The 12,809-nt window shown below is 37.6% G+C and overlaps 1 protein-coding gene across 3 annotated transcripts in view; it reads right to left on the bottom strand.

Moving 5' to 3' along the window:
* G3BP1 (G3BP stress granule assembly factor 1) overlaps positions 1-12,809 on the bottom strand; it is a 37,164-nt gene that overhangs the window by 8,771 nt on the left and 15,584 nt on the right. For all 3 annotated transcript variants that reach the window (XM_017540516.2, XM_017540515.2, XM_017540517.2), the window contains exons 3-11: positions 11,647-11,728; positions 11,013-11,186; positions 7,843-7,933; positions 6,700-6,796; positions 4,829-5,030; positions 2,958-3,059; positions 2,318-2,429; positions 1,971-2,099; positions 1,456-1,565 (exon numbers count right to left, since the gene is read on the bottom strand). In XM_017540516.2, coding sequence (XP_017396005.1) covers positions 1,456-1,565; positions 1,971-2,099; positions 2,318-2,429; positions 2,958-3,059; positions 4,829-5,030; positions 6,700-6,796; positions 7,843-7,933; positions 11,013-11,186; positions 11,647-11,728 — 1,099 coding nt within the window. The remainder of the gene's footprint in view (positions 1-1,455; positions 1,566-1,970; positions 2,100-2,317; positions 2,430-2,957; positions 3,060-4,828; positions 5,031-6,699; positions 6,797-7,842; positions 7,934-11,012; positions 11,187-11,646; positions 11,729-12,809) is intronic.

Below are 12,809 nucleotides of genomic sequence, written 5' to 3'. Positions count from 1 at the left end.
ACACGATCTAATACATGCTGAATGATGGATTTATCTACAAAGCATACTGGACATTTCTGGGTTCTTCACTGGCTTTGGTGAGATAAACCACTGTTCTCTCATTTCTCAACAGTATTTTGCAGGAGATGCTTCACAAAAATATGTGGTCAAATAATTTGAAAGATAACATACATTAGCATATTAAGGCTGACATAATGTTATGAACATAGCATTAAACTTTGCAATATGGCCAGGTGTGGTTGCTCATCCCTGTAATACCAGCACTCTGGGAGGCCAAGGCGGGCAGATCACCTAAGGTCAGGAGTTAGAAACCAGCTTGACCAACATGGCACAATTCCGTCTCTACTAAAAACACAAAAAATTAGCCAGGCGTGGTGGTGGACGCCTGTAATCCCTGCTACTCAGGAGGCTGAGGCTAGAGAACTGCTTGAACCTGGGAGGTGGAGGTTGCAGTGCGCCGAGATCATGCCATTGCACACTAGCGTGGAAGACAAAGCAAGACCGTGTCCCAAAAAAAAAAAAAAAAAAAAGGCAGTATGCCCATTAACATTCTGGAGAATATCACTGATCTGCAATGTTTCTATTATATGGCTTAAAGTACATAGTTTTAATCCGCAGGGAAGAAAGCAGATTAGTGGCTGCCAGGGGCTGGGGAGACAAGTACAAGGAATGACTGCTTAGTGAGTAGAGAGCTTATGGCTTTTAGTAAAAATCTTTTGGAATTAGAGGTAATGGTTGCAAAGCAATGTGTTCTAAATGCAATTAAGTTGTACATTTTTAAACGGTCAATTTTGTTACGTAAATTTCACCTCAATGAAAAAAGTACAGCTTAATAAATTAGTATTATTTATACACTTGTTCTTTTCTACTACTACAAAAAGTAGTTCTTTGCAAGGGAAGGGAAGCTTTCTTTGGGGCTCCCACCGTTAAGATTCCCATTCCAAAATTCCTCTATTATTAGAATGTACACAGTAAGAGTACTGTTAATAAGAGTGGTTCCAAGTAGGGTGACTACATAATTTATCTTCCAAACCCAATTTATTGACTTAAAGGAGAAACTTTTAATAGTTATTCTCTAAAAACAGCAGTATACCAAAACTGCCTTGGGCAAACTGGCTCTTATCTTAGTTAAAAGTAGCTTGGTATTTCATCTCTTGAACATCTCCTGTAACACCAAGGAAAGATGGTTACATAAATCTCAGTGCACTGATAACTATTCGTTTTCTCATTCTCGTAATTCCCATTATCAAAAACTAAGTTATTTAGACAGAAATTTTGTTTTGCTAAAGCCCCAGGCAGGTCTTTTAATAATGGCTGAAAATAATGAAATAAATTACCCAAACATGTTGGAATAAACTGTACTTTACATAAAGATCCAGCTATAAAGATACTCTAAAGAACCAAAACCCTTTAAAATAAACAAACAAACAAAAATCAAGATGAATAGCTGCTTACCCTGTTGCTAAGGACCTTCTGAACAGGCTCAGAATCATCAAACACAACAAAACCAAAATTGGGTAATTTCCCACCACTGTTAATGCGCAACTCCACCACGTTCCCATAATCTGCAAGTGAAACAGATTCTCAGATAACTACTTACACCATTCCCTTTTAAATATTACATGTACACAGTCGCCACTAGATGCATGACTACTGAGCACTTGAAATATAAATGTAGCTAATCTGAATTGAGATGTGCCTCTCATATGTATAAAATTATGGGAAGTACACTTGGATTTCAAAGACTTATTAAAAAGTGTAAAATATATCTCACAATATTCCTGCATGTTGAAATTACAATGCTTTAGAGTGAAATGTATTAAAATTATCCAGTTTCTTTTTATTGTTTTGTTTTTTTAACCATGACTACTAAAAAATGTGTAATTACATATATGGCCCATTTTCTATTTCCACTGTACAGTGCTAGAGCGACAACAGATGAATGTAATGTTCAAACCTAAATAACCTACTTTGAAAGAAATCTTTAAGCTCTGATTTGTCCACTTCATGAGGCAGGTTGCCAATGAAGAGTTGGTGACTGTCAGGGTGTCTCACCATTCTTCGGGGTTCAATGTCACCTTGCTCACCAGCATCACGGACTTAAAAGGAAACAAAAACATCAATGAAAGCCAAGAGAAAGAAGACACCTTTCAGTGACTGCTCACAGTCAATAGTTTTCCCTCTACCCTAAAAACAGGTAATTCCATCAACCCTAAAAATTTTTATTTTAAAGTATATAAATATCAACTGCCCTCCCAAAATAAGCTCTCACCTCAAAATACCCCAAACTAGAGAAATTGCCCTTCTGAGCTCTTACTTGGTCTGGGTCCCCTTTGGGGAGGAATATTTATTCGTTGTTCTCGCACTCTTTGATCCCTTTGAGGTCTCTGTGGTGGAATCTGAGATTCAGGCTTAGACTCTGGACGGGGCTGAAAAATTTTTAAGTTAACTTTTGTGCTAAAACAAAACAGGCTTATTCTTTCTCTTAATTGTCTTAGTTAACAAGGTTTAAACTAGAAAATGGACACTTCTCTCACAAGAAAAATCATTAAAAACTATCTTATACCCTTTTCTCTTCTGCCCTATACATTAATGTTTTTGTGTGTGTGACAGCCAAAGTCTCACGCTGTTGCCCAGGAGGCAGTGCAGTGGCTCAAGCAATCTCTTGGGCTCAAGCAATCCTCCTACCTCAACTTCCCAAGTACCTAGGACTACAGATGCATGCCACATGGCCCAGCTGATTTTATTTTAGAGACAGAATCTCACTATATTGCCCAGAATGGGTTCAAACTCCTAGGCTCAAGTGATCAGCCCACCTTGGCTTCCTAAAGTATTGGGATTACAGGCATGAGCCACATTGCACCTGGCCAGTTTCCACACTCTCTAAGCCTCTGTTGAATCACATTACGAAAATGTAAGTAAATCTGCCTAATGGACAAGTTTTATTAGAACCTTACCTGTGAAGCTGGTACTTTAACAACATGAGGTGGTATCCCAGTAACTGGAACAGCTCCACTGGGTGGAAGGTTCTTACTGGTCACAGATGCCCAAGAAAATGTCTAAGGGAACAATTACCAGCATTACATAATTATACCATGTAACAAAACAATATAAAAGCCACCAACTCTTGATTTCCTGTACATAACAAATGGTATCACATTCTCATATGCAGGATGGAGTTTATATACATATTAAGATTCCTCTCTTTCAACTATTCAAAATTTAGTAGTGAAATTCCTTGGGACTGATGATCAAGTACCAGGCAAATCTGAGAGGCTTAGGGTCAAGAAACTATTTACTTTTTTTTTTTTTGAGACAGGATCTTGATCTGTTGTCCAGGCTGGAATGCAGTGACATGTACACACCTCACCATAGCCTCCATCTCCTGGGCTAAAGTAATCCTCTCACTTGTTTCCCAAGCAGCTGAAACTACAGGCATGTACCAACATGTCCAGCTATTTCTTCTTTTTAGTAGAGATGAAGTCTCACTATATTAACCAGGCTGGTCTTGAACTCCTGAACTCAAGCAATCCTCCTGCCTCAGCCTCCCAAAGTGCTGGGATTACATGTGTGAGCCACAACGCCTGGCCCATGGAAAACTGTTTTCCTTCAAATCTGTCAATCAAATAAAATTCCCTCTCCTCCAAAATCAGCTCAGCTCTTCCTAGTACGATTCAATCCAATCCATGGTACAAACACTGACTCAATTATATCAACTGCAGAACCATCACAAACACCTTTCTAACACAATTAAAAATCTTCAGAACCTGTTATTCTACCTAATTATCTCTTTTCCATTTCCACTGCCACAACTGAAATTCAAGGCATCATTCTCTCTCACTAGGGTTACTATAACAGCCACCTAAGTGGTCATCTAGTCCAGCCAACCTACTTTTCCATTTACTTTTTATTGTTTTGTTTTTGTGACAAGGTCTTACTCTATCACTCAGGCTAAAGTGCAGTGGCATAATCACAGCTCACTATAGCCTTGACTTCCCAGGCTAAGCGATCTTCCTACCTCAGCCCCTCAAGTAGCTGACACCACACAGGCACCACCATGCCCAGCTAGTGTTTTCTACTTGTAAGCTAACGTCATTTCCACATTGCTTTTCCTACTCATTTCTTAGCTGCCAGAGAGCAAGAACTCTGTTTTACAAATAAAATACCTATACCTTGAACAATGCCAAACACACAGCAGAAATGTGAATTGTTGAACGAACAAATGCTATAAGCCTGAACCTATAAATACAGCACTAAAAATTATATTACTTCCCAGAGCATCAAATGTAAAGGTTTCTTGAGTTTTAACATATCACCCTGATGAGATTCAGGAGGACAAACTGAAAACTTCTGAAATCAGCTATGCCAACTAGAAAAGTTTTACTTCAGCAGTTCATTTCTACTTCTACTATAAAGTTATCTTCAATAAAACTTCATAGGAAAAGTATATTCTGCCATGTTATTTTTCTAAAAAAGATTGTTATGGCACTTGTTTTAACAAGCATGTAATAATTTATGGCATAAAAGATTAAAATATTAAAAAGATGAGGGATCACTGATGTGGTTATACAGTGGCACTTATAATTTCTGGCCTAACAGGTATTGAAGTTAGCTATGGGGAAGGAGTAGTTTCTTTTGATGAAACAAAGTTAATACACATCTTACCTCTCTCTTATCAAAGGCATGGCTCAATATCTAAGAAATTTCCCTGAAATGAACCACCAATATGAAAATGTATCTACAAAAGTCAACCAAACAGTAATACAGAAGAACAGTTTTTTTTTTTTAATAACTAGAAATAGAACAAAAATGAAGACATGTTTCATACCCTCAAGTCTTCCTGTACTGTCTGAGCTATGTCTGCAGGTGCTGGAGAAGAACTCTTCTGGGCATCCTCAGGAGCAGTTTCTTCTAATACGGGCTCAGGCTTTTCCTCTTGGATTTCAGATACAGGTTCTTGTTCTGGTTCTGGTTCAGGGTCAGGCTCTGGTTCAGCAACAGGCTCCTCTAAATGTTCTTCCATGTCATTACTTTAAGAGAAAAATTTGAGAAATATCATTCTGCCACCTGCCACCATTTATTTTGCAAAAAACTTCCCATCATTTATTAACCAGAAACCAGAACATAAAATTAGCTCCTTCTGTCCAAAAAAAAAAAATCTAAAAATTGTATGTCTGAGTTTTTAAAAAGTAATTTAAAAAATACCACTCAATAACTGGAATCCATTTGTTTGATAGATTCTGATAAGCAAATGAATCAAGAGATCAAAATGAACCAAATCACTGTATGGTTGGAATCCCACAACCGTTACAATTCATTTAGCATACACCATCACAAAAACTCTCAAAACAAGCTGGGGAGAGGGGAAAAGGAAGTTGCCGTTCAATGGGTTTAGTCTGTCTGTATGGTGAAAAGTCCTCGGGCTCTGTTGTACAACATGTCTGTAACAGTTAACACTACTGCACTTTATATTTAAAAACAGTTAAAATGAAAAAAAAAAAAAAAAGGTTAAGATGGCAAATTTTATATTTGGCTTTTAACACAAACACAAAAAAACTCTTAAGCACATTAAGGAATTAGGGGGAGAAAAGATATTAGTTATGATTCAGAATACAATTCTTAAAATTCCACATAAATCAACCAGGAATGCTGTTAAAACTGCAGAGGTGGCTGGGCACACACCTGTAATCCCAGCACTTCGGGCGGACAAGGTGGGCAGATCACCCGAGGTTAGGAGTTCCAGACCAGACTGGCCAACATGGCAAAACCCCATCTCTACAAAAATACAAAAATTTTTTTTAACCAAAATCAGGTGGAAAAAAATACAAAATTTAGCCAGGCGTGGTGGCAAGCGCCTATAGTTGCAGCTACTCAGGAGGCTGAGGCAGGGGGACTGCTTGAACCCAGGAGGCAGAGGTTGCAGTCAGTGCCACTGCACTCCAGCTTGGGTAATAGAGCAAGACTCTGTCTCAAAAGAACAAAAACAAAACTGCAAATGTTCTTCCTCCTGAAATTCTATTTCAGTAGGTTTGCAGTGGAACCATGAATCTTCATTTTGAACCAGCAACCAAAGTTGAATAGCCTGATTAGCTCATCACACCTTAAGAAACACTTGAAAACACCCTTCAGGCACTAATTAACATTCAGTGCATCACACGGTAACAAGTAAATATGGATTTCTAGTGCTATCAAACATATTTCTGTTCCAATCACAGGGGAGAATAAACCCAAAGGTACAATGAGGCACTTACTAAGGTAATAAAATTCTTTATTGCTACTTAACTCACATATTGGTATTTAGATAAATTTATGCCTGATCTCTAATTAAATAGGTCTCTGTCCACTTTTTATTCCCTCAAAGCATTTAACATCTCAATATATTCACCTTTTGATAAACAATATTCAAGTTTTCACTTAACACCAAGAAAAAACTAAACCAAAAAGCAACTGATACTATTTAAATTAAGCAAATAGCAACTGACACTATTTAAACTAAGCAATAGATTGTCCTCACAGTACAATCTACTAATAAACAAGTTATGTATTTCTGTTTCATCAAAATTACCAGAAGTAAAACCATTCTTCTGAGAAATTATTTTGAGGTAGTTCTCAGAATATGTAAATGCCCTCCAACAAATGGAAAGACTAGATAATGCAAGTTCTTATGCAGCCCTGGACATGTGAACAAAATTTTTTTACCTGACAACTGCCTGATCATAGAAAGTTCCAGAATCATCAGGTACCACCTCAGGTGTCTGCTGTCTTTCTTCAGGTTCCTCAACTTCTTCTTCAGACTCTAAGTGAGGAAAAGATATTTAAAGTAATTTGTACTTACTGAATTCACATACACATTCACTTTCACAATGTTCACAAAACAACAATGAAGAGAAACATATATAAGTAAACAAAGTAGGGCAATTTGGTAAAATCACAGCATTGACTTTAAGGGCAGAATTAAGGCTTTTAAGGTTAGATTTTAAGACTACTGTAGTGTCTTGGTTTTTAAGAGCATGGAGCCTAATGCAGGCTCTGTCACCTTACTGGCTCATGACATTAGGCAAATTACATTAGACAGTTATCTAATGCAGGCTCTACCACTTTACTAGCTAAGCAAATGACTGCACATCTGTAAGACTATATTACAAATATACATTATATTTATAATATTAATTATATATTAATATTAATATTAAATAAAATATAAACATTTTATTTATATTTATGTATATATATACACACACACACACACACACACACACACACACACACACACACATAAATACATTCTCAGTCACACAAAACACGCTCAAATTTTATCTTGGAGAAAATTTTCCACAAGTCTCTGTGTCTACACATCTTCTATACCTACCCTTTCTTCCAGACTGTCTTTCAAGAACATTTGTATAGCACACAGCTTTGAAAGAGTGCCTCCCTCCAGAACAAAGAGTAGGTATGTTTACTGCATGTTATAAAAAATTTGTGTTCCCTAAACTCAATGTCCCATGCCTTTAACACAACCCACTGCAGAAGTATCATCCAGCCTTCTTCATGACATCCTGTTGGTAAATGTGGCAAAAATGCTACTGCTGCTGCTGTGAGTTAACCTACCTCCTTCTGAACTAAGAGTCTTATGTCTTCTACTAGCATCCATGATGTAAGCTAACCTGTTAGCAGCTTCAAGTAGGGTAAAACCTCGGACTCTTCATGTGCCATGATAATTACCAGTTATTAACGAAAAACAGAGTATAATGAAAACAGTGAAGAAACCCATAGTCTCTTAAGGGCAATTTGATATCATTTAAAAAAATTTAGACAAGTAACTTAAAGTATTTCACTACTTACCCTCCTGAGGCTCAGTGACAAACCCACCAAAGACCTCATCCTGGTATCGGAAGATATCATTGTGAACATAGAATTTATTTGCAACAGACCCCTGCAATGCCAATAGAAAGTTTTCATTTATTCCACAGACTTTTAAAAAGTGCAATCACTCTATATCATTGGTGATTGGAACAACTTTACCTCCAGGAGACATCTGGCAATATCTGGAGACATTTCAGTTTTTGTTGCTACGGGGCTTTTGAGACAGGGTCTTGCTGTTACCCAAGCAGGAATGCAATGGCACATCACAGCTCACTGCAGCCTTGACATCCCAGGCTCAAGCAATCCTGCCGCCTCCTAAATAGCTAGGACTATAGGGGCACACCACCATGCAAGGCTATTTCTCCTTCTTCTTTTTTTTTTTTTTTTTTGAGTTGAGACAGGATCTTGTTATATTGCCCTAGTTGGTCTTTAATTCCTGGGCTCAAGTGGCCCTCTTGCTTCAGCCTCTGAAAATTCTGAATTACGTGTGTAAGTCAGCATGCCCTCCCAACATTTCAATATTCACTACAGGGGATACTACTGACAACTAATAAGGTCAGGGATGCACTCAATAACCTACAATGCACAGGACAGGCTACCGTTAACAAAGAATTCTTGATCCAAAATGTCAACAGTGCCAAAACTGAAAATGCCTGGTCTACAACAGATGGTAAAAAGACTACACTCACATATATTTTGTTTGCTCAAAATACTTTACCTCACAAGATAAACATCCCAAAACTGACAAAATCTAAGTATGTAAGATGCCACAACCCACATCTCAAATCATTAAAAGGCAGTCATATTCCGGACAGGCGCAGTGGCTCATGCCTGTAATCCCAGGACTTTGGGAGGCCAAGGAGGGCAGATCACCTAAAGTCAGAAGTTTGAGACCAGCCTGGCCAATATGGTGAAACCCCATCTCTACTAAAAATACAAAAATGAGCCAGGCATAGTGGCATATGCCTGTACTATCAGCTACTGGGCAAGCTGAAGCAGGAGGATCACTTGTACCCAGGAGGTGGAGGTTGCAGTGAGCCAAGACTGCGCCTCTGCACTGAAGCCTGGGCAACAGAGCAAGACCTTGTCTTAAAAAAAAAAAAAAAAAAAGGCGATCATATTCCTAACTTCAGCAGATATTTAAAATTCCCCAAAAGTATATCTGAAAATACTGATACAAACATGCAAGGGTAGTGTAGCCTGAAAAATCTTGCTCACACTAGATACACCTGAGTACAGATCCAATTATGTCATTTATGAGTTATTCAGTTTCTAAGGCTGTTACTCATCTGTAAAAAGAGAGGTATCAGCAGGCACCATGGGTCACTTCTGAAATCCCAACAACTTGGGAGTCTGAGGTAGGAGAACTGCTTAAGCCCAGGAGTTTGAGACTAGCCTGGGCAACTTATAGTGAGTTTTCTGTAGTCTCTACAAAAACAAAAATCAGCCAGGAATGGTGGCCTGCACTTGTGGTCCCAGCTACTTGGGAGGCTGAGGTGGGATTATCATTTGAGACCAGGCAGTCAAGGCTGCAGTGAGTCATGATCCTGCCACAGCACTTCAGCCTAGGCAACTCAGGGAGACCCTTATCTCAAAAAGAAAAAAAAAAGGATATCAACATATACCTTAATATTTTGTGTATTAACTGAGACAGTCTATATAATAGCATATTAGACTAAGAAGTTAGACACTTCCTTTAAAAGAAAAAACTATAATAAACCTATAACTGACAATCATACACATGATTCTTTGCATATTCAGAAGTCTACCACATCTTTACATTTAATCTAAGTCTTCCTCTAAAAATCATGACTATAATGGCTTCACATAATTTTGCAAATAGACAAAAAGTTATCTTATATTCAAAGGTTAAAAGATTTTAAGCACTTTAGGTTTGCTATCTTAAAAAGAAAATTTAAGATTAATGCTAGAGCAAACAATGATTTATTCAACAAGCTCTTACTGTGCCATTTCTACATATACGCTTAAGCAAACAGGCTTCCTAACTTTGTTCAGTCTGGACCAATCCAGAAGAAAACACAAATGCAATCATTCAACATAAACTTGTCCTTTCCTAAGCATAACTAAAAAGAACCAAGCCTCCTTGAAAGAACAACTGATTCAAGAATAGGAGTTGGGGCAGGAACAATGCAAGATGAACCTGGAACATCTTGTGCCGTAATGTTCAAAAAAAATTAAAAGGTACAGAATCGCCCATCCTTTATTTACAAATCAAAAAGAGAAAACATAAGATGCCAGGTGAAGTGCTCATCCTTGTAATCCTAGCACTTTGGGAGGCCAAGGCAGGTGGATCACTTGAGGTCAGGAGTTAGAGAGACCAGCCTGAAAAACATGGTGAAATCCCATCTCTACTAAAAATATTAAAATAGCCCAGCCAGTCCCAGCTACTTGGGAGGCTGAGGCAGGAGAGTCACTTGAACCCTGGATGTGGAGGGTGCAGTGAACAGAGATGGAGCCACTGCACTCCCACCTGGATTATACAGTGAGACTCCATCTCAAAAAAAAAAAAAAAAAAAAAAAAAAAAAAAAAAAAAAAAAAAAAAAAAGAGAGAGAGAAAAGATATTTAACTTTACAGTGAAAAAATCTAAGTAATCAAAATTCATATCACAACTAAATGACATAATGTGCCTCTTTAATGGGAAGCACTGAATGACACACATAAAGCATCCTACAAAAAAAGTGACTGTGCACTTCAGAAATGTTATTGCCATAAAAAAACCCAAAAGATTTAAGAAACAGTTGCCTATTAGAAGAGATTAGAGACATGACAGATAAATGCAATGTGTTAAGTATAGAGTCCATGTTGGGCAAGGAAAAAAAATCACTAAAAGACACTGAGATACTTTCCAAATTTTAAATATGGATTATAGATAATCATATTGCATCATTTCCTGAATTTGATAACTGTACTATAAAATGGAAGAGAATTCTTCATTCTTATAGAGAACTATATACATGTGGAAGTGGTGACAGCTGCTCTTGGTAAGGGCAGCTGCATATAGGAGTTATTGTATTAGTCTTCCAAGTTTTAAGTCTGAAATTTCAAGTGTTTGTAAAGATATAGACAACCATTCATTGTTTTTTTTCATGTATTTTATCACTACAAAACAATCATACTTATACATACCTCAGGAGCAAGGACAAACGTCTGCATAAATCTCCTCAAAGCCTGGTTGTTGTTAGAAAGAAGCCCCATCACCTGGACTACCACACCATCATTTAGCGTGGCATGAGCATCAACATGGCGAATCTTGGTGTGGCAGTTGGTGAAGTTTTGAGACATCACTTTCCTGTGGATTTCCTTAAAAAAAAAAAATCAATTGTGAATGCCTTAAAATTTAAATAATCTCCAATTAAAAAACTACCAACACAATACAGTTAAAGATAATGTGCATATTCAAATTACAGGATATGCCGACTATATTTGATTTTTCTTTGTATACTCTATTCCCAGTGACCACATTTGAGTTTTTTAAATAACTGCCCTGAATTAATACTTTAAAGTTTAAAAAGATGATCCCTATGCTAAAGCCAATTATCTTCCAATATAAAAAAGCTTTAGATTATCATACAAAATTGACAAATCTGACATCATATAGGCATTTCAACAAATACATTAATCAAATAGTAATAAAATACATCAACGTTTACTAAACAGTTGAGAAATTTGATCTTTATCAGCAAATCTATTTTGTATGTATCCACTTCAATTTTGAGTTTTCTACCTGCTTAACAGCCTAAATAAAGTTTGAAATGCTTACTTTCTGTCCATAGACGGCATCTGCTGGCTTTCCATTTGAATCCAATCCCCCATGGACATAAGAAGAGTTCTTTCCATAAAATCTGTAAAATTGGAAGATGATTTACTTGTCATCTCCAAGTATCTTAAGCATTTTTTTTTTCTTCACATTTGATACCTATCCTGCCTACTGGCAAACTTTTTTGAGATGGGGTCTCCTTCTGTCACCCAGGCTAGAGTGCAGTGATGCGATCACAGCTCGCTGCAGCTTCAATGTGCCGGGCCCAAGTGATCCTCTAGCCTCAGCTTCCCAAAGTAGATAGAACTACAGGCACACACCACCATGCCTGGCTGATTCTTTTTATTTATTTTAAGTAGACATAAGATCTTACACTATGTTGCCCAGGCTGGTCTCGAACTCACAAACTCAAGCAATCCTACCTGCCTTGGCCTCCCAAAGTGCTGGAATTATACAGGTGAGTCACCGCACCTGGCCCTAGCAATCTGTTTTCTTTCTCATTTTTGTATGCAATCATCTCTCTATCCCCTATGTGCCACTTGATCAACATTTGCTGAATGGGAATGGATTTGGTTCCAGGTTTCAGGGTAGGATGATCCTGTGGGGAAGGATCTTGTAGTTTCATGTCAGGATGACCACCAATACACAAGTTCCTATTTTTACTCAGGAAGAAAACACGCAATAAGGCTGGAACAGCTCTATTCTACTGTCCTTTTATTAATATATCTGAGAATACATGTGAGCTGTTTCCCTTCAACACCTAGCTCATGCAGCAAGTGGTTTCGAAAGTTTTTTAAAATTTCTGCTGATGCAGTTAAGAATATCAAAGTCAATTCCTCATAGTTTTCACCCATCAATGTCCTCATTTGATCCGTTTTCATTAAAACAATATTCCATCAGGAAAGCAACACACCAAAATGCGCTAATCCATGGATAATCACTATTCACATTTGACACTTGTCTTCCAGATAAGCACTTTTTTTTTTTTTTTACAAATGAGCCCATGCATGTTGTTATTCCGTATGTCTCACCCCCAAAAAAGGGAACACATCTGTGACCACAAGAACCCCTAAGTCTGCCTTTCTACTTTTCAAGTTATTGAAAGGATACATCTCAGCCAAAGAATCAGTTCACTACCAACTAGGGCCACTTTTCATGTGCCTAAG

Source organism: Cebus imitator, unplaced genomic scaffold, assembly GCF_001604975.1.
Source record: "Cebus imitator isolate Cc_AM_T3 unplaced genomic scaffold, Cebus_imitator-1.0 Scaffold126, whole genome shotgun sequence".
Classification (NCBI taxonomy): domain Eukaryota; kingdom Metazoa; phylum Chordata; class Mammalia; order Primates; family Cebidae; genus Cebus; species Cebus imitator.
The sequence above is the reverse complement of the archived record's forward strand: the minus strand, read 5'-3'. Positions and strand labels throughout refer to the sequence as shown.